Source organism: Coregonus lavaretus (assembly GCF_964263955.1).
Source record: "Coregonus lavaretus genome assembly, chromosome: 32".
NCBI lineage: Eukaryota > Metazoa > Chordata > Actinopteri > Salmoniformes > Salmonidae > Coregonus > Coregonus lavaretus.
In genome coordinates, this window is record NC_140019.1 from 16,399,098 (window position 1) to 16,424,938 (window position 25,841).

At 43.8% G+C, this 25,841-nt stretch overlaps 1 protein-coding gene across 1 annotated transcript; it reads right to left on the reverse strand.

Annotated features, from left to right (window-relative positions):
• Positions 1-1,540: 1,540 nt before the first annotated feature.
• LOC311107537 (neuronal acetylcholine receptor subunit beta-2-like) lies at positions 1,541-24,114 on the reverse strand (the record flags this gene model as incomplete). Its single annotated transcript, XM_084150044.1, has 5 exons — positions 1,541-1,696; positions 1,838-2,837; positions 7,612-7,766; positions 7,859-8,004; positions 24,063-24,114. The coding sequence occupies 5 exons, from the start codon at positions 24,112-24,114 to the stop codon at positions 1,541-1,543; spliced, it is 1,509 nt and encodes a 502-aa protein (XP_084006170.1).
• Between the last annotated feature and the right edge of the window lie 1,727 nt (positions 24,115-25,841).

The following is a 25,841-nucleotide window of genomic DNA, read 5'->3' on the forward strand; positions in this document are numbered from 1 at the left end:
TGGCCAGTGGAAAGAAAAATACATGTCCCCTTCTTTTCACTGAGATAAATAAATACATGAGATTAGAGCGAAACTCTTAACTTGAAATGTGTACAGTATGCCTTCCCTTGGCTAGCATTAATAGCAGTGACAGAGTGCATATATGACAGTGACATTAAATGAAGTATCTTCAATAAATAATGAACACAGACTTGGGTTAAAGAGTTCAAAAAAAATACTAAGCAATGTTTATACCGCCTGGAAGATTGCTAGTGCAGAGCCAAACGCTGTTCAGTTTGACCGGTTTGCTTATGGGGTTTGTGTGTATAAAATACTGTACAACTGCTGGTTACCTGGAAAACGTTGTGTGAATGAACACTGCTTTGACAAAACCAGCGTACTGTACCTTTAAGAGAAGCAAAGGCGAGTGACAACCGATTCATGGTAATTTTGTGTTTACTTAACAGCTAGCTTGCCATTGGTCCCTCCCTCTTTCCACACAATAGAACAACCATTTGAAACGTAACGTAAAATTACACACATAACTTGGCAGGCTAAAAAGCAAACGTTAACGCATTGAAAGTCCATCAGGTGACTGACCACCTGGGGCCAGAAGCAGTCCCAAATACTGTACAGTAGTACTCACTCAACACACTGTAGCGTGAGGGGAGACAGTCAAGGCTTCCTGTTTCACAGCAAAATAACAAGCCTGCTGGCATTCCTGTCTAAAGAAATGCGTCTCTCCCTCTCCGTCTGAAGGCAAGAGTTATGTATGTGTGTCTGTCTGTGCTTCACTGGACGAGGACACACGGAGGAGCTTTCCTTCTCTGTAGCAGAGACTGGCGGCTTTGTCTGTGTGTCTGTGTGTCTGTGTCTGTGTGTCTGTGTGTCTGTGTGTCTGTGTCTGTCTGTCTGTCTGTGTGTGTGTGTGTGTGTGTGTGTGTGTGTGTGTGTGTGTGTGTGTGTGTGTGTGTGTGTGTGTGTGTGTGGATCTTTGGGCTCAGCAAATTATTCCGGAATTGTGCAGAAAATATTGGTTCCCCTTTTCAAACTAAATGCAGAAATAAAATGAAAAATAACAGACCCCTATTTTCTGCATGCGAGGCCAGACACCGTCTTGTTACAATAACCAATGAGTTGTGAATTAACTCAACTCAGACTGAACTAGAAGAGAGTTCAACTAGTAGAAATGGAGGGATTTGAACCAAAGCAGAGTAGAGGAGAACCAGAGTCCAGTCCTGAGATGTTCATGTCCTGGTCAAGTGACCTTCTGTGATTGACTGAGGGGAGGAGGAGAGGAGGAGAGGATGGAGCGATGGATGAACTTGGGGATGAAGGTATGAGGGGGGCGTTGTTGAGGGGCGTTGTTAAGAGGGGAGGTTGAGGGGCGTTGGTTGGTGTGGTGGTGGCCGGGGTGCTGTGTGCGTACAGTATGTGAGTGTGTCAAAATAACACAGTTCTGTTTCAAGGTGTTGGTAAGTAGCCGTTTCACTCGCAATGGTTGTTCCCGATGAGGTTGTTGGGGGTCGTCAGGGTCAGGTTTTGGGTCAAAGATCGTAGGTCAGTTCTGCTCCAGGTCGTCTGCCGTGGGCGTGTTGTAGCTCTGGAAGAGGGGCTGCATGAACAGCCCCAAAGTCCCAGTAATGCACACAAACACAAATATCCACAGGAACAGCCGGTCAATCACCATGGCAACATACTTCCAGTCCTCAATGACCTGTGGCAGGATACAAAAAGAGCGATACACAATGAATAATGTTTTGACAATAGAAGAACAATACTCTCGGCTCCAAACTATTCTGCTCATATCATCTCAAGGCTATCCTTCCTCCACACACACAAACACACACACACTCACCCCCTCATCGTTGTCCTCACTCTTCATCTTCTCGGCGACGTAGCGCACCCCGTCCACAGCCTCCTCAACGTCTGCGTGACACTTCACCGTCATCCTCTTCCTGAACTCCGTGTTCTCCGACAGGTCGCTGATCTTCCAGCCGTACCGCTTGGCTGACTCCTCGTTCACATAGAAGGAGTCGGCCCCGCCTATCCCAGACCCCTCTGCCACCCCCATTCCCCCCCCGGCCGGGGCCACTGCCACCGCCCCGTCGGAGTAGGAGCGCCGCTGGTGCTTCTGGCGGAACCTCTCTCGGATGTTGGAGCTGCCCGGCCGACGCATGAACAGGAAGGAGGGGAGACGGTGCAGGAAGAGACGTTTGACCCAGGGGGGCATGGTGTGTGTGGAGGGCGTGCGGTGGTGCACGTTGAGCACACACACACTGGTGACGATGGAGAAGGTGACCAGCACCATGGCAAACATCAGATACTTCCCTATGAGAGGGACAGCTAGAGACGTAGGCGGGACGATCTTGGAGATCAGCAGCAGGAACACAGTGAGGGCCAGGAGGACTGAAATACAGAGAGTCATCTTCTCTCCACAGTCAGACGGCAGGTAGAACACTAAGATAGCCAGAGAGGTAATGAGAACACAGGGGATGATCAGGTTGATGGTGTAGAACAGTGGCTTGCGCTTGATGATGAAGTCATAGGTGATGTCCAGGTAGGTGATGTCAGAGGGGTCTTCGTTCTTGCGTCCCGGCAGAGACACAATGTCCCACTCACCACTGGGCTTGAAGTCGTCACGGCTGGCGAAATCGCTGAGCAGGATCAGGTCGATCTCTGTGTGGTCGTAGGTCCAGGACCGGAACTTGAGTGTGCAGTTCTGCTGGTCGAAGGGGAAGTCGCGTACCTCAATCTTGCAGGCCGACTTGTAGATGGCGGGGGGCAGCCAGTACACCTCTCCATTGTTGGAGACCACCGTGTTGGAGTAGAATGACACCTCGTAGTTCCCATCAGCACTGAGGTGAAGTGAAGACAGAAAGGAATCAGAACCAGCACACATACACAGATAGATGCATATTAGAAGGAGACCACATAGTTCCTATCAGCATTGAGAGACAGGACACTACGGGAGAAAGAGAGGGAGGTGTCAGAGATACCACACAGATAAATACATAGAAGACAAAGATAAATACATAGAAGAAGAAGAAGATAAATACATAGAAGAAGTTAAATACATAGAAGAAGATAAATACATAGAAGAAGAAGATACATACATAGAAGAAGAGAAATACATAGAAGAAGAAGAGAAATGCATAGAAGAAGAAGATAAAAACATAGAAGAAGATAAATGCATAGAAGAAGAAGAAGAAGAAGATAAATACATAGAAGAAGAAGAGAAATGCATAGAAGAATAAGATAGATGTTAGCAATAGGTAAGACATTGGTGGATGTTAGCATTAGGTAAGACACACACAGAGGGAGATATGGTAGCTGGTGTTGTTGACTGGGCATTTGGGTTGTTGTGCTTGGAGACAAGGGACAGGGACGGGGGAAACTGCGTCAGACACCCCTGTCACAGGACAGGCCTGAATCTGCTGAGATTTCGAATTTAGATTCTCACCAGGTTGCAGGTGTTGCATTATACATCAAAGTGTTATAAATTATAAAGCAGGTCAGGAGGAGTCCAGCCATCACACTGCTCTGCTCCTAACCACAAAAACACACACACAGACACACACACTGACACGCTGCTCTACACAATAAATCTCCTCCTGTCCTAAATTTGCAGCTGGTTAAAAGTCTCTTTACGCAAACAACTATAGCTCTACACCCAAACAACTAGCTCTATACCCAAACAACTAGTTCTATACCCAAACAACTATAGCTCTATACCCAAACAACTATAGCTCTATACCCAAACAACTAGCTCTATACCCAAACAACTAGCTCTATACCCAAACAACTATAGCTCTATACCCAAACAACTAGTTCTATACCCAAAAAACTATAGCTCTATACCCAAACAACTAGCTCTATACCCAAACAACTACAGCTCTATACCCAAACAACTAGCTCTATACCCAAACAACTATAGCTCTATACCCAAACAACTAGCTCTATACCCAAACAACTATAGCTCTATACCCAAACAACTAGCTCTATACCCAAACAACTACAGCTCTATACCCAAACAGCTATAAACACTGATAGCTTTATACCCAAACAACTGTAACTATCAACCTGCAGATCAGACCAGGTTTCCAACACATTGAGATATAAAGATATGGCTGTGACTTTGACCCAAACAATTCCAGTACAGCTCTACCTTGATACCAGCACAACTATACCTGAAAACATCTATTACTCAATATCCTAATAACTTTATAGTCAATCAAACATTTGTCATCTTAACATATTCAGGCATGAATGAAATCATGTATTTTCACTTTAACAAGCCAACCCAATATAATCAAATATAAAATCTATGGCACTTCCATATTTCACATGATGCTTCACACAACTAAAATAATTTGCACATTTTCACTATAGAGGCTAAAGTCCAGAAAGACTAGATCAGGACAGAACTCCCATGGTGGTGGTGTTGAGTATCTGGAGTGTGAAACAGGTGAGGGCGAGAGCCTTTCTGTCACACACACACACACAGCCACCTGACCTGGCCTCTGATCACACACATCTCCTCTCTGCAGATTTAACAGTGCTCATCTATCCCCTCTCTCTAAGCCCTCATCTCTGTCTCCTGTTCCCTCCCTCCAAATGATTACAGTAATCACATCTTGACTTTAGCCCTCCCTCCTGCAGACCTTGGGTTAGCTGAGGCTCAGATTAGAACCAGAATTACTATTAGTCGCCAAGTACATTTACACATACCCAGCATTTGACTTACTGATTTCCGCTAGAAGGGCCAGCTGCAAAGTCAAAATTGGCTATATTGTAAGAATTCATGAAAACAAATACAAGCTTTTTGGTGTTCATTTAAGGTTAGGGTTAGGCATTATGGTTAGCAGTGTGGTTAAGGTTAGGGTTAAGCTTAGGGTTAGGTTGATGACTTTATGACTTTGTGGCTGTGCCAGCTAGTGACCACTCTGCAGAGCTGCATCCAGGGCAAGATTCATGACAATAAATGCCAACCAGCGAATTAGTGCTGCCAGCAATAGACAAATGTACAGACAGAATACAGTCAGAGGAATTTACACACAGTCAACATACAATATAAATACAGTAAACTTGAAACATAAAATACTAGTCTAGGGTATGTGTCACGACTTCCGCCTAGGCTGCCTCCCCTCCTTGTTCGGGCAGGCTTCGGCGTTCGTCGTCACCGGCCTTCTAGCCACTGCCGCTCCATATATCATCATTCCATTTGTCTTGTCTTGTTAATTACACACACCTGTTTCTTATCCCCTCATTAGTCCGTGTATAAGTGTAACCCTCTGTCCCCTTGTCCTTGTGGGTGATTGTTTATTTGTGAGAGTAGTGTAGCTCGGTGGAGCTACTCGTACATTGTTATTGCCGAGGTAGATATTTCATTGTTGGAGATACCGTTACCTTGTATTGCCAGGGGAGATTTTCCCCTGTGCCTGTTTCATTTGTCGCTATCCAGCACTAGTTGTGTACGACGGAATAAACTCTGCATTCGGTGATTACCCTCCTGCGCCTGACTCCTTCTATCACACTCATCACAGTATGGGCTGATTGACAGTGAGGAAATACAATTTACAGTGGGGATATATCTATGTATGCAGAGGGAGGGATGCTGCCGTTACGTATATACATACAGTGTTGTGCAGAGGTGTACGTAGTCCAGTTAATTGTATTAGGAGGAGACTCTTCAGTAGGCCCTGACCAACCGAACTGCTGCTGCTATTACCACCTACACCTTTGTCATGATGGGACTTTAAGCCCACACTTCAATCAAGGTGTTACCAATGCTTTTCCTTTTACTCATTATCCTGATAGCAACTGACAAGTAGAAGTAGAGTATTTGTTACATTAGATATTACTTGAATGATTGGTATTTTAATTGAGCGATGCTATAGTTTGAGATGGCTCTAACCTTATTTATAACACATACAGTTGAAGTCAGAAGTTTACATACACTTAGGTTGGAGTCATTAAAACTCGTTTTTCAACCACTCTACAAATTTCTTGTTAACAAACTATCGTTTTGGCAAGTCGGTTAGGACATGTACTTTGTGCATGACACAAGTCATTTTTCCAACAATTTGTTTACAGACAGATTATTTAATTTATAATTCACTGTATCACAATACGAGTGGGTCAGACATTTACATACACTAAGTTGACTGTGCCTTTAAACAGCTTGGACAATTCCAGAAAATTATGTGATGGCTTTAGAAGCTTCTGATAGGCTAATTGACATCATTTGAGTCAATTGGAGGTGTACCTGTGGATGTATTTCAAGGCCTACCTTCAAACTCAGTGCCTCTTTGCTTGACATCAAGGGGAAATCAAAAGAAATCAGCCAAGACCTCAGAAAATTAATTGTAGACCTCCACAAGTCTGGTTCATCCTTCGGAACAATTTCCAAATGCCTGAAGGTACCACGTTCATCTGCACAAACAATAGTACGCAAGTATAAACACCATGGGACCACGCAGCCGTCATACCGCTCAGGAAGGAGAGGCGTTCTGTCTCCTAGAGATGAACGTACTTTGGTGCGAAAAGTGCAAATCAATCCCAGAACAACAGCAAAGGACCTTGTGAAGATGCTGGAGGAAACAGGTACAAAAGTATCTATATCCACAGTAAAATGAGTCCTATATCGACATAACCTGAAAGGCTGCTCAGCAAGGAAGAAGCGTACTGCTCCAAAACCGCCATAAAAAAAGCCAGACTACGGTTTGCAACTGCACATGGGGACAAAGATTGTACTTTTTGGAGAAATGTCCTCTGGTCTGATGAAACAAAAATATAACTGTTTGGCCATAATGACTATCGTTATGTTTGGAGGATGGCTTGCAAGCCGAAGAATACCATCCCAACCGTGAAGCACGGGGGTGGCAGCATCATGCTGTGGGGGTGCTTTGCTGCAAGAGGGACTGGTGCACTTCACAAAATAGATGGCATCATGAGGAAGGAAAATGATGTGGATATATTGAAGCAACATCTCAAGACATCAGTCAGGAAGTTAAAGCTTGGTCGCAAATGGGTCTTCCAAATGGACAATGACCCCAAGCATACATCCAAAGTTGTGGCAAAATGGCTTAAGGACAACAAATTCAAGGTATTGGAGTGGCCATCACAAAGCCCTGAAAATGTGTGGGCAGAACTGAAAATGCGTGTGCGAGCAAGGAGGCCTACAAACCTGGCTCAGTTACACCAGCTCTGTCAGGAGGAATGGGCCAAAATTCACCCAACTTATTGTGGGAAGCTTGTGGAAGGCTACCCGAAACATTTGACCCAAGTTAAACAATTTAAAGGCAATGCTACCAAATACTAATTGAGTGTATGTAAACTTCTGACCCACTGGGAATGTGATGAAAGAAATAAAACCTGAAATAAATCATTCTCTTTACTATTATTCTGACATTTCACATTCTTAAAATAAAGTGGTGATCCTAACTGAACTAAGACAGTTAATTTTTACTAGGATTAAATGGCAGGAATTGTGAAAAACTGAGTTTAAATGTATTTGGCTAAGGTGTATGTAAACTTCCGACTTCAACTTTAGATAGTGTCTGATATATAGATATGGATTATATTTACACATAACACACACACACACACAAACACACACAGCTCACTCACTTGTTGTAGAGGACGATGTCAGGCAGCCAGATGTGTTGAGATGGGAGGCGGACCTTCTTAATGCCCTCATACTCCTCTGGGTCCCACATCAACCTGTAGTCATTCCATACCTGAGTCAGCCAGCAGTTGGTGGTCATGATCTGTTCTCTCTCATTCTGCAACAGACAGACAGGGAGAGAGAAGCATGAGAGAGAATGTGTGTGTGTGTGTGCGTGCGTGCGCGCACGTGCGTGGTGTGTGTACTCACCACACTAATGAGCTGGGCCAGGGACACCTGTATATGGATGGTGACCTGTTGGCTCTTGTTGACAGCAGGTCTGATCAGTTTGTTGTAGCGCTCGGGAGACAGCAGGTAGGTCACCAATCGCTCCTCTATCTCCGCGCCCAAGGCAGCTACACACACACACACACACATACACACACACATATGCACACAAACAAACACATACACACAGAGGGAGAGGGATAAAATTGTGTAACTGGCAGAAAAGGCATACATACACAAAAACATCCACAAAAGGAGTTTCAAGACAACATGCCATGTAATTGCCCCCACAGCCGCGTTTGATGCTCAGCGATTCAAGTGTACCAGTCTGTGACCACCGTGTGAACTTTCCAAGTGGACTCCAAGCCAATTATGTAGACAGGGGCAAGCAAAAACAACCTGACAGTACATATTCATACTAGCCTAATGTCATCATCGCAGTAGAGTGGATGTGTGTGTATATTACTCTATGACCATTCTAGTACATATTCATGTTGAACTAATCACCCCTCTTTTCATACTAAAGTCTCATTACCGTTTCAATATATATTCATATTGCCCTAAAATGAACCCTTCTAGTTCATATTCATACTCAAAGTTTATATTTATATTGAACTTTAAACATCCTTATCTAGTACACACTGCAGTCTACAACTACCCTTCTATTTCATATCACCCAGTCCATATTCATCATGCCCTGGTATCATCCTCACTGTGCATATATTTACATAACAGCATAACGGAGTATGTGTAAGCCTTCCATTATAAAGGACTGTCATGTAGCAGAGCCAGTGAGCCACATCAGACCAACATTAGACCTTTCAGACCACAGCTGACTCAGCGCATTGGTTTTAATGGGGATCATTATGAACTAACTGCTTCTTGATTAGCATAATTGAAAGCTTGATTAGTGGACACACACACACTTGTATTTATACACACACACACACACAGAGGGCAGTGTTTAGTGGAGCGAGGTTTAAATCTCGTGCTGAGGTAAGGTCCTTCTAATTTGGACTGCAGTGTCGTGGGATGTTCTCATTGCCTGTTGACATTGCAATGAGAATGCAATATGCAACATCTCTCCAGATAGAATGTGTGTGCATGTGTGGGTGTGTACGTACGTTACATAGTCTCTGATCTGACAAACAGTTGTGATGTGATCGTGTCTTTACTGACAGTCCAATAAACATATCCACACACACATACAGTATATACAGCGGGGAGAACAAGTATTTGATACACTGCCAATTTTGCAGGTTTACAAAGCATGTAGAGGTCTGTAATTTTTATCATAGGTACACTTCAACTGTGAGAGACGGAATCTAAAACAAAAATCCAGAAAATCACATTGTATGATTTTTAAGTAATTAATTTGCATTTTATTGCATGACAAAAGTATTTGATACATCAGAAAAGCAGAACTTAATACTGGACTTCCTGACGGGCCGCCCCCAGGTGGTAAGGGTAGGTAACAACACATCTGCCACACTGATCCTCAACACGGGGGCCCCTCAGGGGTGCGTGCTCAGTCCCCTCCTGTACTCTCTGTTCACCCATGACTGCATGGCCAGGCACGACTCCAACACCATCATTAAGTTTGCCGACGACACAACAGTGGTAGGCCTGATCACCGACAACGATGAGACAGCCTATAGGGAGGAGGTCAGAGATCTGGCCGTGTGGTGCCAGGACAACAACCTCTCCCTCAACGTGACCAAGACAAAGGAGATGATTGTGGACTACAGGAAAAAAAAGAGGACTGAGCACGCCCCCATTCTCATCGGCGGGGCTGTAGTGGAACAGGTTGAGAGCTTCAAGTTCCTTGGTGTCCACATCACCAACGAACTATCATGGTCCAAACACACCAAGACAGTCGTGAAGAGGGCACGACAAAGCCTATTCCCCCTCAGGAGACTAAAAAGATTTGGCATGGGTCCTCAGATCCTCAAAAAATTCTACAGCTGCACCATGGAGAGCATCCTGACTGGTTGCATCACCGCCTGGTATGGCAACTGCTTGGCCTCTGACCGCAAGGCACTACAGAGGGTAGTGCGTACGGCCCAGTACATCACTGGGGCAAAGCTCCCTGCCATCCAGGACCTCTATACCAGGCGGTGTCAGAGGAAGGCCCTCAAAATTGTCAAAGACTCCAGCCACCCTAGTCATAGACTGTTCTCTCTGCTACCGCACGGCAAGCGGTACCGGAGTGCCAAGTCTAGGTCCAAAAGACTCCTCAACAGCTTCTACCCCCAAGCCATAAGACTCCTGAACAGCTAATCATGGCTACCCGGACTATTTGCACTGCCCCCCCACCCCATCCTTTTTACGCTGCTGCTACTCTGTTAAGTATTTATGCATAGTCACTTTAACTCTACCCACATGTACATATTACCTCAACTACCTCAACTAGCCGGTGCCCCCGCACATTGACTATGCAACGGTACCCCCCTGTATATATAGCCTCCCTACTGTCACTTTATTTTACTGTATATATAGCCTCCCTACTGTCACTTTATTTTACTTCTGCTCTTTTTTTCTCAACACTTTTTTGTTGTTGTTTTATTCTTACTTTTTTGTTTAAAATAAATGCACTGTTGGTTAAGGGCTGTAAGTAAGCATTTCACTGTAATGTCTGCACCTGTTGTATTCGGCATGTGACCAATAAAATTTGATTTGATTTGATTTTGATAATATTTGGTACAGAAACCTTTGTTTGCAATTACAGAGATCATACGTTTCCTGTAGGTCTTTACCAGGTTTGCACACACTGCAGCAGGGATTTTGGCCCACTCCTCCATACAGACTTTCTCCAGATCCTTCAGGTTTCGGGGCTGCCGCTGGGCAATACGGACTTTCAGCTCCCTCCAAAGATGTTCTATTGGGTTCAGGTCTGGAGACTGGATAGGCCACTCAAGGACCTTGAGATGCTTCTTACGGAGCCACTCCTTAGTTGCCCTGACTGTGTGTTTCGAGTCGTTGTCATGCTGGAAGACCCAGCCACGACCCATCTTCAATGCTCTTACTGAGGGAAGGAGGTTGTTGGCCAAGATCTTGCGATACATGGCCCCATCCATCCTCCCCTCAATACGGTGCAGTCGTCCTGTCTCCTTTGCAGAAAAGCATCCCCAAAGAATGATGTTTCCACCTCCATGCTTCACGGTTGGGATGGTGTTCTTGGGGTTGTACTCATCCTTCTTCTTCCTCCAAACACGGCGAGTGGAGTTTAGACCAAAAAGCTCTATTTTTGTCTCATCAGACCACATGACCTTCTCCCATTCCTCCTCTGGATCATCCAGATGGTCATTGGCAAACTTCAGACGGGCCTGGACATGCGCTGGCTTGAGTAGGGGGACCTTGCGTGCGCTGCAGGATTTTAATCGATGACGGCGTAGTGTGTTACTAATGGTTTTCTTTGAGACTGTGGTCCCAGCTCTCTTCAGGTCATTGACCAGGTCCTGCCGTGTAGTTCTGGGCTGATCCCTCACCTTCCTCATGATCATTGATGCCCCACGAGGTGAGATCTTGCATGGAGCCCCAGACCGAGGGTGATTGACCGTCATCTTGAACTTCTTCCATTTTCTAATAATTGCGCCAACAGTTGTTGCCTTCTCACCAAGCTGCTTGCCTATTGTCCTGTAGCCCATCCCAGCCTTGTGCAGGTCTACAATTTTATCCCTAATGTCCTTACACAGCTCTCTGGTCTTGGCCATTGTGGAGAGGTTGGAGTCTGTTTGATTGAGTGTGTGGACAGGTGTCTTTTATACAGGTAACGAGTTCAAACAGGTGCAGTTAATACAGGTAATGAGTGGAGAACAGGAGGGCTTCTTAAAGAAAAATTAACAGGTCTGTGAGAGCCGGAATTCTTACTGGTTGGTAGGTGATCAAATACTTATATCATGCAATAAAATGCAAATTAATTACTTAAAATTCATACAATGTGATTTTCTGGATTTTTGTTTTAGATTCCGTCTCTCACAGTTGAAGTGTACCTATGATAAAAAGTACAGACCTCTACATGCTTTGTAAGTAGAAAAACCTGCAAAATCGGCAGTGTATCAAATACTTGTTCTCCCCACTGTACATACTTATACCATGGCATTGTTGAATACACATTTTCGATTGGCTTGAAGGGCATTCTAGTGCGTGCATTATTTCCCTATATTGCATGGTATAATTCAATGGCTATGAAGTTCATTCTTACATGTTCTATTTTTGAGCTGCTTTTGAACGCAAAAGTCAAATTGAAAACATTATTGGCATTGTTGAATTAGATTTTCATAATAGCAAGCTAGGATGATGGTTTGGTTAACTAAAATAGTAAGTCTGTTTGTTTGGTTACCAAGGCAACTACTGTAGCTATCTAACTAGCTAGTAGCTACTTCAGTGGATGTTTTCACATTTCTACTGGCAAATGAATACATTTCTAGCGGCAAATATGTTAATTTGAAGCTATGGTATAAAAGGGATAATCAACTCAGGGCTCTGTGCGTTCTCTGGAAAATAAAGCAACTCCGTGGAAGGTTTGTTCCACTCTGCTAATGCGTTGCAGAATACACCTTCCATGTCATACACTATTTTCCATAGAACGTACAGCCCCTCGATGATTATCCCTTACTTATACAACGGGTGGGTCTAATCCTGGAGGCTGATTGGTTAAAATCATGTTCCAGCCGGTGTCTATTCCACAAATTACCACCAGCTAAGGCTATGATGTTGAAATGCCTGTTCACTATTCCATCGGACTGTGCAATCCACTGTCTCATCAGCCCAGTCAGGCAATTTATTTATAAACTTGATCTCTACTGTAAAAGCATCTAGATATTATCTCCCATTTTGTTTAGACTAGCATTTGGTTTTCAACAGCGGAGATTTGTATTAACCTTGCTGTCTGTCTTTCCGACATTTGCAACATTGTTTCAATATTGAAATTCGATCTCCAGATGTCCCATATTAATGAACGTGTCGGGAGTCAGGACGAGACAGACAGGCTGGCAGCTTTTCATAGCCAGTCGAAATCATGAATCATGAATCAGCATGTCATTTGCTGTCATTCCAGCTTCAGTTTGAAGTTATTGTGATAGCTGTGTAGTTGGCTAGCTCCTCTGAACAGTGTCCTGGAAATCGTGCATCATTAGCTCATTGTTATTGTTACAGATTAAACAAACGCAAATGCAGCTACCTTGCTGTTATTCTGGCTGCATTGTTTGACATGACTGTGTTAGCCGAAGTTGGCTAGCTAGCAAGCAAAGGATAAGAACGTTGCAGCCATCATGGCAACGAAACATTTAGAACGAACGACTGGGTGGCGTCCATAGATTTAGAACAAAAAGACTTAACGACTGGGCCGCGTCTCTGGCAACCGAACCGATAGAACGAACAACCAGCCGGCTTGGGTAGCAAACCTAGATTTGTGTCGGGACTATATCTCATGGAAGGATGAAATAGTATGAAAAAATTCATCAAAATAACGTTTTCAATGAAAATATGTCAATCATTACTTGAATATGTTGGTAACCCGTTGTATAAAAGTGATAATGCCCTTGAAGCCGGTGTTTGGAGGATATATTGGCACGGTTTGCCGACCCGGGACAAACAACAACTCTGCCAATATATCCTCCGAACGCCGGCTTCAAGGGCATTATCACTTAAACGTACTGAATGTACATACTGTATGTACACATTAATTCACTCACACACACACATACACACACACACACACACAGTCTAAAGCCCCACCGTCCAGTGGCTGCTGTATGACAGGGAGCTGATGTGATGGTTATCTCCAGTTAACTGGATTAGTCACATGGTTCAGATCAACTCATTGTACCACTCACACATTCCCCTCCATTAGGATGTTCTCACCCATGTAATGCACTCCAAACGATGGCACCAGGGGTTAACTTAATGGCTTTCAGAGCCTCCACTGTAGCAGACACTCTTATCCAGAATGACTTACAGACAACCACATATCATAGTCATAGTAAGCTTATTTTTCCTAAATAAAGCAGCTATCAGCAAAGTCAGTGCTACTAAGAATAGACAAGTGTGAGTGTTAGTGCAAGAAAGGCAAGGGTGTTAGTAGCCTATATAGTGCATTCGGAAAGTATTCAGACCCCTTGACTTTTTCCACATTTTGTTACGTTACAGCCTTATTCTAAAATGTATTATATAAAAAAAAATCCTCATCAATCTACACACAATACCCCATAATGACAAAGCGAAACAGGTTTTTAGAAATGTTTGCAAATGTATAAAAAATAAAAAACAGAAATACCTTATTTACATAAGTATTCAGACCCTTTGCTATGAGACTCAAAATTGAGCTCAGATGTATCCTGTTTCCACTGATCATTCTTGAGATGTTTCTACAACTTGATTGGAGTCCACCTGTTGTAAATTCAATTGATTGGACATGATTTGGAAAGGCACACACCTGTCTATATAAGGTCCCACAGTTGGCAGTGCATGTCAGAGCAAAAACCAAGCCATGAGGTCGAAGGAATTGTTTGTAGAGTTCCTAGACAGGATTGTATCGAGGCACAGATGTTGCGGTCCCTTATGTAGGGAAGGGCACTGAAAAATGTCTGCCGCATTGAAGGTCCCCAAGAACACAGCGGCCTCCATCATTCTTAAATGGAAGAAGTTTGGAACCACCAAGACTCTTCCTAGAGCTGGCCACCCGGCCAAACTGAGCAATTGGGGAGAAGGGCCTTGGTCAGGGAGGTGACCAAGAACCTGATGGTTCCTCTGTAAAGATGGAAGAACCTTCCAGAAGCTCAACAACGAAACAAGATTCTCTGGTCTGATGAAACCAAGATTGAACTCTTTGGCCTGAATGCCAAGAGTCACATCTGGAGGAAACCTGGCACCATCCCTACGGTGAAGCATGGTGGTGGCAGCATCATGCTGTGGGAATGTTTTTCAGCGGCAGGGACTGGGAGACGATCGAGGGAAAGATGAATGGAGCAATGTACAGAGAGATCCTTGATGAGAACCTGCTCCAGAGCACTCAGGTCCTCAGACTGGGGTGAAGGTTTACCTTCCAACAGGACAACGACCCTAAGCACACAGCCAAGACAATGCAGGAGTGGCTTCAGGACAAGTCTCTGAATGTCCTTGAGTGGTCCAGCCAGAGCCCGGACTTGAACCCGATCGAACATCTCTGGAGAGACCTGAAAATATATTTGCAGCGACACTCCCCATCCAACCTGACAGAGCTTGAGAGGATCTGCAGAGAAGAATGGGAGAAACTCCCCAAATACAGGTGTGCCAAGCTTGTAGCGTCATACCCAAAAAGACTCGAGGCTGTAATCGCTGCCAAAGGCGCTTCAACAAAGTACTAAGTAAAGGTTCTGAATACTTATGTAAATGTGATATTTAAGTTTTTTATTTTTAATACATTTGCAAAGATTTATAAAAACCTGTTTTTCCTTTGTCATTATGCAGTATTGTGTGTAGATTGATGAGGTAAAAAAAGACACAATTTAATCCGTTTCAGAATAAGGCTGTAACGTAACAAAATGTGGAAAAAGTCAAGGAGTCTGAAAACTTTCCGAATGCACTGTATCTATTATAATTTTAGAAATGTGTTCATTTGCCAGTAAAAATGTGTTCAACGTCCACTGAAATAGCTAGCAAGTTTACTAGATAGCTAAAGTAGTTGCCATGGTAACCAAACAAACAGACTTGCTAGTTTAGCTAACCAAATCGTCAGTCCTAGCTTGCCATTATGAAAATCAAATTCAACATTGCCAATAATGTTTTCAGTTCAAAAGCAGATCAAAAATAGAACATGTAAGAATGAACTATAGCCATTGAATTCTACCGTGCAAATATACCGCGCATTATAGGGAAATAATGCACATTCTAGAATGCCCTTCAAGCTAATCAGAAACAACAATTCCATGGTATAAGTTGCATTATCAGGTCTTTGTTTACAAAGTCTCTTTCCAGGAACATCATTCAGGATAAAAACCTATTAACCTTTTCTCCATTCAGAGAATTGAGTGGTGGGCAGCAACAATCATACTATAGACCTTAAAGGAGTGAAGTAGGTTGTCTGGATGGTTAGCTATTCTCAGGAAGAATGTCACCTGAAGGTCAGGGACCTCAGATGCCCCACTGATGAACCCCCACTCACTGAGACCCGCACCACGATTACATTCCAAAGTGGCACCCTATTCCCTACATAGTGCACTACTTTTGACCAGGGCCCATAAGGATATATCGGGTGCCATTTGAGATGCAGCCCACCTCTCATCCAGAACACGCATCAAATACTTAAGACTCTTACACACACATAGGTCTGTACTCTACCTCTAAACAGGACACACAGCTCTCTAACCCAGAACAGGGTACACAGCTCTCTAACCCAGAACAGGACACACTGCTCTTTAACTGTGATCATTCTTATAATCCTATGGGCGCTCTTGACACTACATCAAAGATCTACTGGCTTACAAAATGATTGACAGAAGTGGGTATATGTAGGTTTACACTGTAAGTCTTCATTTTGAGAGGCAGAGGTGAGGCAAGGCAGAAACAGAGACATACAAAGAGCATGAGGACTTCATTTCAGACCAATGCATCATATCACACTCCTCCCCCTCCTCCTCCCCCCCGCTGCACTCTAACTGCTTCAATAATTCATCTGTACTAAAATAAAAACAGCATCATCTCACATGCAGAAAGCCTGAAACACAATCAAAGGTTATACTCTGATGCTTTCATTCCAGCCGGGAAAAACAACAACAGTCTCTTCCGCAATGCACAAACATACAAACACAAACACACTTGATTATACTTCAGACAAATGCTCAAAGCAACATATTTTGGTTTCTTATGGGAAAAGACACCATCTAACACATATTCTACTTCTTCATGGGCAGAAGTATCCAGTCAGTAAATTATTCAATGACCCACCATCTACAATATGGTGGCCTTGCCTTGTCATGGCCAACTACTTCCGTTGCGTCTGCCTCTGCCCCTATATCTCCCAGCATTCAACTGGTTTAGCGTCCCATGTTACATGAGCTGAAATAAAAGATCCCCGAAAATGTCCATTCACCTGCGGGATCGTCTGAGACCAGCCACCCGGACAGCTGATAAAACTGTGGGTTGGCACAATCAACAGCCTGATCAACTCTATGCGAAGGAGATGTGTCGCGCTGCATGAGGCAAATGGTGGTCACACCAGATACTGACTGGTTTTCTGATCTATGCCCCTACCTTATTTTTTAAAGGTATATGTGACCAACAGATGCATATCTGTATTCCCAGTCATGTGAAATACATAGATTAGGACCTAATTAATTTATTTTAATTGACTGATGTCCTTATATGAACTGTAACTCAGTAAAATCTTTGAAATTGTTGCATGTTGCGTTTATATTTTTGTTCAGTGTATATATATACAGTACCAGTCAAAAGTTTGGACACACCTGTTCATTCAAGGGTTTTTCTTTATTTTTACTATTTTCTACATTGTAGAATAATAGTGAAGACATCAAAACTATGAACTAACACATATGGAATCATGTAGTAACCAGAAAAGTGTTAAACAAATCAAAATATATTTTAGATTTTAGATTCTTCAAAGTAGCAAACCCATGCCTTGATGACAGCTTTGCACACACTTGGCATTCTCTCAACCAGCTTCACCTGGAATGCTTTTCCAACAGTCTTGAAGGAGTTCCCACATATATAGAGCAATTGTTGGCACTTTTCCTTCCCTCTGCGGTCCAACTCATCCCAAACCATCTCAATTGGGTTGAGGTTGGGTGATTGTGGAGGCCAGAACATCTGATGCAGCACTCCATCACTCTCCTTCTTAGTCAAATAGCCCTTACACAGCCTGGAGGTGTGTTTTGGGTCATTGTGCTGTTGAAAAACAAATGATAGTCCCACTAAGCGCAAACCAGATGGGATGGCATATTGCTGCAGAATGCTGTGGTAGCCATGCTGGTTGTGTGCCTTGAATTCTAAATAAATCACAGACAGTGTCACCAGCAAAGCACCCCTACACCATCACACCTCCTCCTCCATGCTTCACGGTGGCAACCACACATGTGGAGATCATCCGTTCACCTACTCTGCGTCTCACAAAGACACAGCGGTTGGAACCAAAAATCTCACATTTGGACTACAGACCAAAGGACAGATTTCCAACGGTCTAATGTCCATTGCTCGTGTTTCTTGGCCCAAGCAAGTCTCTTCCTATTATTGGTTTCCTTTAGTATTGGTTTCTTTGCAGAAAAATCGACCATGAAGGCCTGAGTCACGCGGTCTCCTCTGAACAGTTGATGTTGAGATGTCTGTTATTTGAACTCTGTGAAGCATTTATTTGGGCTGCAATCTGAGGTGCAGTTAATTTCCGATTTCTGAGGCTGGTAACTCTAATGAACTTATCCTCTGCAGCAGAGGAAACTCTGGGTCTTCCTTTCCTGTGGCGGTCGTTAGAGCTGCTCTGACTGTTTACCTTGTGTTGTGGCCCTCCTGTAGCTCAGTTGGTAGAGCATGGCGCTTGCAACGACAGGGTTGTGGGTTTGATTCCCACGGGGGGCCAGTATGAAAAATGTATGCACTCACTAACTGTAAGTCGCTCTGGATAAGAGCGTCTGCTAAATGTTGTGGGTGTGTTTTGGCAGCTCTGACTGTTAACCTTGTGTTTTGGCTGCTCTGACTTTTAACATTGTGTTGTGGGTGTGTTTTGGCTGCTTTGACTGTTAACCTTGTGTTTCGGGTGTGTTTTGACTGCTCTGACTGTTAACCTTGTGTTGTGGGTGTGATTTGGCTGCTCTGACCATAATTCCTGTGAAGGTGATAATTGTGCTGACTGTGATCATTTCCATAACTATGCAGTTTGTATATTTCCTGCGCTGGCTGTCCTAGGCTGTGGTAGGTTGTGTTAGAACTGTTGTTGTTGGTGGTGTGTGTGTGTGTGTTTGTTTGTGTGTGTGTTTATGTGTGTGTTTGTGTGCATGCTCTGCTCCCAGTCTCAGCTGTGACAGGGACACACCCACGCTGAATAACTACACTCTCACGAAACACCTTGCCACCTATCTTCACATCAGCCCTCCTCCAGCCTCCTCATCTCCTCTCCTCCCTTCACCTCCCCTCCTCTTCTCTCTTCCCTTGCTCTCCTCCCCTCTCCTCTCTTCCCTTGCTCTCTCATCCCTCATCTCCTTTAGTCCCTTGCTCTCCTCTCCCCTTTCCACTCTTCCATTGCCTTCCTCTGCTCTGCTCTGCTCTCCTCTCCTCCCCCTCTCCTCTCTTCCCTTACTCTCCTCCCCATCTCCTCTCTTCCCTTACTCTCCTCCCCATCTCCTCTCTTACCTTACTCTCCTCCCCATCTCCTCTCTTCCCTTACCCTCCTCTGCTTCGCTCTCCTCTCTCATTTTACATTTACATTTTAGTCATTTAGCAGACGCTCTTATCCAGAGCGACTTACAGTTACTGAGTGCATAATTTTTTTTATTTTTTTTTCATACATCTGCTCTCTCCTCTCCAGCGACAGTAACAGGTTACAAGTGCAGGTCGAGCGGAGCGAAGGCAGGAGAGGGAGAGTGGTTTTCTCCTGTTCTCTTCTCCCTGTGTGTCATTCTCACATCAACTACTGTGGCCAGGAGCAGGAAAGGGAGCGGAGCATGGTTTCTAAAACCAACTGATTCAACTCCTGCTGCTGGCTCTCACAGAACGTCATCCACATCAGAGACCACTCTACTTCTCTCTGTCTTTCTTTTTCTCTCTTTCTCGCTCTCTATCTTTCTGTCTATCCCTTTCACACACAGACCAAAATCCCAATAATTTACCATGCCTGCTTTTTTATACCAGCATTTTGGTGTATCCGAAAGGGGTGGTGGTAAAAAAAAAAAAAACATGGTCAATTAAAAGCCACCTAAAGACCTAGTCATGATTCCTGCATTTTCACAGACCCTGTAACCAAAATACAGGTATCGGGTCTGTGTGACTGGTTCTCTGCTTTTTTGCAAGTAAATTCATTAATACTGCCATTGTTTAACACCTCCCTAATTTTAAATGCATACAGCCCCCATGGTTTAACAACACCCCCCACCCCTCCCGATTTTCCAGTTACCCACGGATATGCTCGAAAGTGCTACAGAAGGGGCTGTTTGAAAGGGGTCATATAAACATTGCATTATATGTTTTACAGGTAATATACCACATATTCTGTCTGAAAATGGTATTCATCTCTCACTTTCTATCTCTCTCTCTCTCTTTCTCCCCTTTCTCTCTCTCGCTCTCTCTATCACATTTTCTTCTGCTCTCTGAATATGGTCTCCAAATTATTCCTCGAGGTATTCTGCCAATATTTCCAAAACAGTGTTTCTGAAATATTTAAAATATCACCTCAGTAATGGACAGGATCAAGACCACAGTGATGCGCAAACAATTGTCATTCAAAACATAAAACATTTAAACAAGTGCTATGACTCATACAATGTTCATTGAATCGCTAGCATTGCCTGTCAGTGAGTACACATTTCTACACTATAAACTTTGTGAAGTGAAAAACATCAACCTGATAATAGCCACACACAATAGTACAAACACACAACAAAACGTAAAACCCTGCACAGCACTAAAGGCCCACAAACTATGTTTTTAACACAAGAGAGAGAACTGATTTCCATAGCCGGTGGGATGTGGGGCAGGGTGGGGGGTTGTGGGGGTGCCTACTGCTAAATAGCCAGACTGATAATAGTCAATTAATGGTACTTGAACTATCTGCACTCTCCAACTTTCACTGAACCTAAACAACACTCGATAGACTATAGTGCCTTGTGAAAGTATTCACCCCCCTTGGCATTTTTCCTATTTTGTTGCCTTACAACCTGGAAATAAAATTGATTTTTGGGGGGTTTGTATTATTTGATTTACACAACATGCCTACCACTTTGAAGATGCAAAATATGTTTTATTGTGAAACAAACAAGAAATAAGACCAAAAAAAGAAAACTTGAGCGTACATAACTATTCACCCCTCAAGGTCAATACTTTGTAGAGCTAACATTTGCAGCAATTACAGCTACAAGTCTCTTCGGGTATGTCTCTATAAGCTTGGCACATCTAGCCACTGGGATTTCTGACCATTCTTTAAGGCAAAACTGCTACAGCTCCTTCAAGTTGAATTGGTTCCGCTGGTGTACAGCAATCTTTAAGTCATACCACAGATTCTCAATTGGATTGAGGTCTGGGCTTTGACTAGGCCATTCCAAGACATTTAAATGTTTCCCCTTAAACCACTCAAGTGTTGCTTTAGCAGTATGCTTAGGGTCATTGTCCTGCTGGAAGGTGAACCTCCGTCCCAGTCTCAAATCTCTGGAAGACTGAAACAGGTTTCCCTCAAGAATTTCCCTGTATTTAGCGCTATCCATCATTCCTTCAATTCTGACCAGTTTCCCAGTCCCTGCCGATGATGTTCTTGGGGGTGATGAGAGGTGTTGGGTTTGCGCCAGACTTAGTGTTTTCCTTGATAGCAAAAAAGCTCAATTTTAGTCTCATCTGACCAGAGTGCCTTCTTCCATATGTTTGGGGAGTCTCCCACATGCCTTTTGGCGAACACCAAATGTGTTTGCTTATTTTTTTCTTTAAGCAATGGCTTTTTTCTGGCCACTCTTCTGTAAAGCCCAGCTCTGTGGAGTGTACAGCTTAAAGTGGTCCTATGGACAGATACTCCAATCTCCGCTGTGGAGCTTTGCAGCTCCATCAGGGTTATCTTTGGTCTCTTTGTTGCCTCTCTGATTCATGCCCTCCTTGCATGGTCTGTTAGTTTTGGTGGGCGGCCCTCTCTTGGCAGGTTTGTTGTGGTGCCATATTCTTTCAATTTTTTAATAATGGATTTAATGGTGCTCCGTGGGATGTTCAAAGTTTCAGATATTTTTTTATAACCCAACCCTGATCTGTACTTTTCCGTTATTTATTTTTTAGAATTGTTTTTAACGTTATTATTTTCATTTCACTTCACCAATTTGGACTATTTTGTGTATGTCCATTACATGAAATCCAAATAAAAATCAATTTAAATTACAGGTTGTAATGCAACAAAATAGGAAAAACGCCAAGGGGGATGAATACTTTTGGAAGGCACTGTATACACAACATATACACACTCGCACACACTACATTGACACTCCCACACAAAACCCACACACATTCACATACACTACATACGCACACAGACACATCACACACACATGCATACCGACACAACACAAACACACACATACGCACATTCACACACGCACATACACTTTTACACTCATAATTTGCTGATGCTACTCTTTTCTTAATTTTACTCATATTATTATCTATTCTGATGCCTAGTAACTTTACCCTGCCTTCATATACATATCTACTTCAAAAACCTCGTACCTCGCACATTGATCTGGTACTGGTACTTCCTGTATATATTGTAACTCCATTCTTGTGTATTTTATTTTATTTTCATTTTTATTTTAAAACTCTGCATCGTTGGGAAGTGCTCATAGGCAAGCATTTCACTGCATTGTTTTGACTGCTAGCATGTGATTACCCCTCCTGCACTCCTGGGCATTGAGCAGCCCAGCATTGAGCAGCCCAGCATTGAGCAGCCAGGGAATAAGCAAGAGATCTAGACAGAAGAAAATAAAATAGTGAGAGAGATTGCAAGACAGTGAGAACATTAAGCTAAACTCCAGTGAGGAGGTTGCCAGATTTAGTTGTTTCCAGACAGAGTGAGACAAGAGGTGACCGTGACACAGTCTCGCTATGTTGTCTTCCTAGACAGCTCTCAGAGGACAGGCAGAGCGTCTAGTCTACATGTGCTCACTACACATCCTCAGGAGGAAGATAAGCAAAGTTGGGAAAACACATTGAGCAGCCTACTGTACTGGAAGCTAGACATTTTACATCTTCATATCAACAATGTGTTACCAGCCCACCTTAAAATGACACCATGTGTAGCCATTTGATGTCATTTTTCATTTTTTTTTTTCAGAGTTACAAACCATCACTTTTCAATGTAATCTCACCTGACCTAACATGACGACCACTCATGAGGCCTACCTGAGAATCCAAGTATCTAGTCTTGGGAGACACATGCTTTTGAAGTGAAAAAGTATATTTTAAAAGCCCCAGTGTTCACCAATAGCATAGAGTAGACTGAGCAGAAGAGCGTGACTATACTGAAACGTATCCTAATTTAGCACCATGGACAGTGTTGGTCAAGGGGCCCTAATTCAGCCATGTGGACAGCGTCGGTCAAGAGGCCCTAATTCAGTACCATGGACAGCGTAGTCAAAGGGCCCTAATTCAGCACCATCGACAGCGTAGTTAGGGGCCCTAATTCAGCACCATGGACGGTGTCGGTCAAGGGGCCCTAATTCAGCACCATGGACAGCGTCGGTCAAGGGGCCCTAATTCAGCACCATGGGCGGTGACAGTCAAGGGGCCCTAATTCAGCACCATGGATAGTGTCGGTCAAGGGGGCCCAAATTCAACACCATGGATAGCGTCAGTCAAATTGCAGTAGCCAACCAGCAGAGCTCGTGACTGACATATGATTTCAAAGACGTGTGATGTGAGACAGTTTTATCTTTTAAAAAATTCGTCCAAAAGCTTCAAACATTAGCCTAATAAAGAAGGCTAGGTCTACTGTAGGCCTACTGTGTGAAATTCGGAGACTTCTCTCTAAGCCTGTATGTGTATGTGACACATTTCTGCGTAGTGCATAACAGCCAGCGTGTATTTGTTGTGTAAAAATATTGCACGTTTGTTAATCTAGGCATGTCAAAAATCACGTGCTTAACACAATCTGACGCACGGAAAACATGCAATAGCCTACTTTCCCCACTGGACTATAATGATATCATGTTATCAAACCAGGGCAACAATTAAAACATCACAATAATTTACAACAGTATCACAGACACAATTATACACATAAGCCCCGTTCCACATAGCCTATATCCAGACAGGAATGAGAATATTTGTCATTATGTATCCTCTAGGTCTTGAACTTCACAAGAAAGTATTATTCATTTAGAATCTTTAAAAATAGGCTTCCACCACTCTCCAACTGTAAGCATTATGGATAAGCAGGGTAAGTCGCGGCCAAATTACAATATCGAGAGCCAGGGTAGGCTGTTGCTACATGGTCCTGTCTAAGTATAGGATTACCCACTTGCCACTGTGAGAACCAGGAGAGCGAGCGCTGCTGTCACCGGGGCTGCCATCGCCACTCACTCCTTCCACTGCGCCCGAAATCCGAAAACTTGGAGATGGACGAGTTTCCTGTTTCCCCCTCTTTCGCTCCCAGTGTGAAAATGAAAAATAATACCAGAGACAGCACACACCAGCGCGTAATAAGAGGGTGACTTAAGGTGTCATTTCAAGTCGTTGGTATCCGACGATCCCGTTAGTTTGATAAAGGGTGAGGCTTCAAATCTCGTTACGAGGCGAGGAGGGGGTTGTTCAGTCTTCCCAGATGAGGAGGCTTGTTTCTGTCACAGCGCGTCTGAGTGGGGCTACGCGTCCGACCCCCGCCAGTCATGGAACTGCCAGTGCACGGCAAACCGGGGGCGCAGAAACGGAGTCCCTAATTCCACTTGAGTGTTAAAATGTTATTTTCCCCGAAATTTGGCGGCTATGAAGATGGATGTCGAGTTACGGGAGATAAGGTAATCCCGTTGATGGTAGACTGTCCATCCATTGCCTACTGTAGATAAAATATTAAAGCGGTTGTCCTCACTTTGCCCTTGGCCGCCTGGTGCGCTCTACGTCGGGCGGCGGGGAGTTCCAGTCTCTATCGCTCAGTTTTGATCTAGCCTACACAGTTGACATTTGTGACAACAAATAGGAGGCAATTACAGTAGAGATCCCCGAGGCGATCGGCTATTCTAATAGACTGCATTTACTTATTTTAATAAATGGGGATTAATCCTTGGAAAAACACATTTCGGTTTAAAGTAAACCCCCATGGGGCGCAACTCCAATAAAACAAATAAAACGCTTTTAATCTGAAAAATTAAATAATACAACTTGTACTTTTCAGGCTTGCACAGAAAACAACTTAGCGCCCCTAAAGATCTAAGCGCCCATGGGGCGCCATGATGCCTGATATCATAGTTATCGGCATTAAACACATTAAACCCGGGTGGGTTGACGTGCACGGCATGGAGCAGTCCCTTCCAACTAGCCCGAAGAGAGGTGCTGGCTGGGCGGGAGTGCATCATGGGGCAGGGCTTTGGGTGTGGAAGAATATTCAACCCATCACAGAGATGTCAGATAAATGAATGGTTATCTAAGAAACATTAGCAGGTTAATATACAGTATTTACACCAGAGGTGAAACATTTATGGGCGCTTCATTGAGGTGGATATTCAAGGGCCCAAAACGGGGCAATTTAGAGTTCTGGTTGAAAAGTTGACTCACTCTGGTCTGGTCCCAGTCTGGTTGAAAGGTCAACCCCCACTCTGGGCAAGGTCTGCATTGTAGTATATCCCAAAAGTGAATGTGACCCTTACCACTGGACATAGGCCTACAGTGACACATACATATACAACGTATCATTTTACACAGAAAATGCAGGCCCACTTGACTCAAGCCAATTATGAGTGTAGAGAACGCCTCTATAACAGGAAGCTCAGGCCCATGCATGACTCTGACTGTGTGAGCATGCAGTATGCTGTATGTTGGATAGTGAAATAGGTCAATACTGAAACCGTGCAAAGCGTTTCATTTTATTACCTGAGAATAAACACAACTACTTCAGCCTCGCTTGGCGGCCTCAGCTGGTAACCATGGGCTCCGTAATAATTACGGAGGGAGATTATGCAATTAACTCTGTGTGAACTTAATTAAGTACAGCTTTGAACAGTTCAAAGCACAGCTTTGAACGGTTCAAACCCCCACTCCCCCCTCCTCCCTCCCCCCGCATGAATGAGCTACACTCTGAGACCCA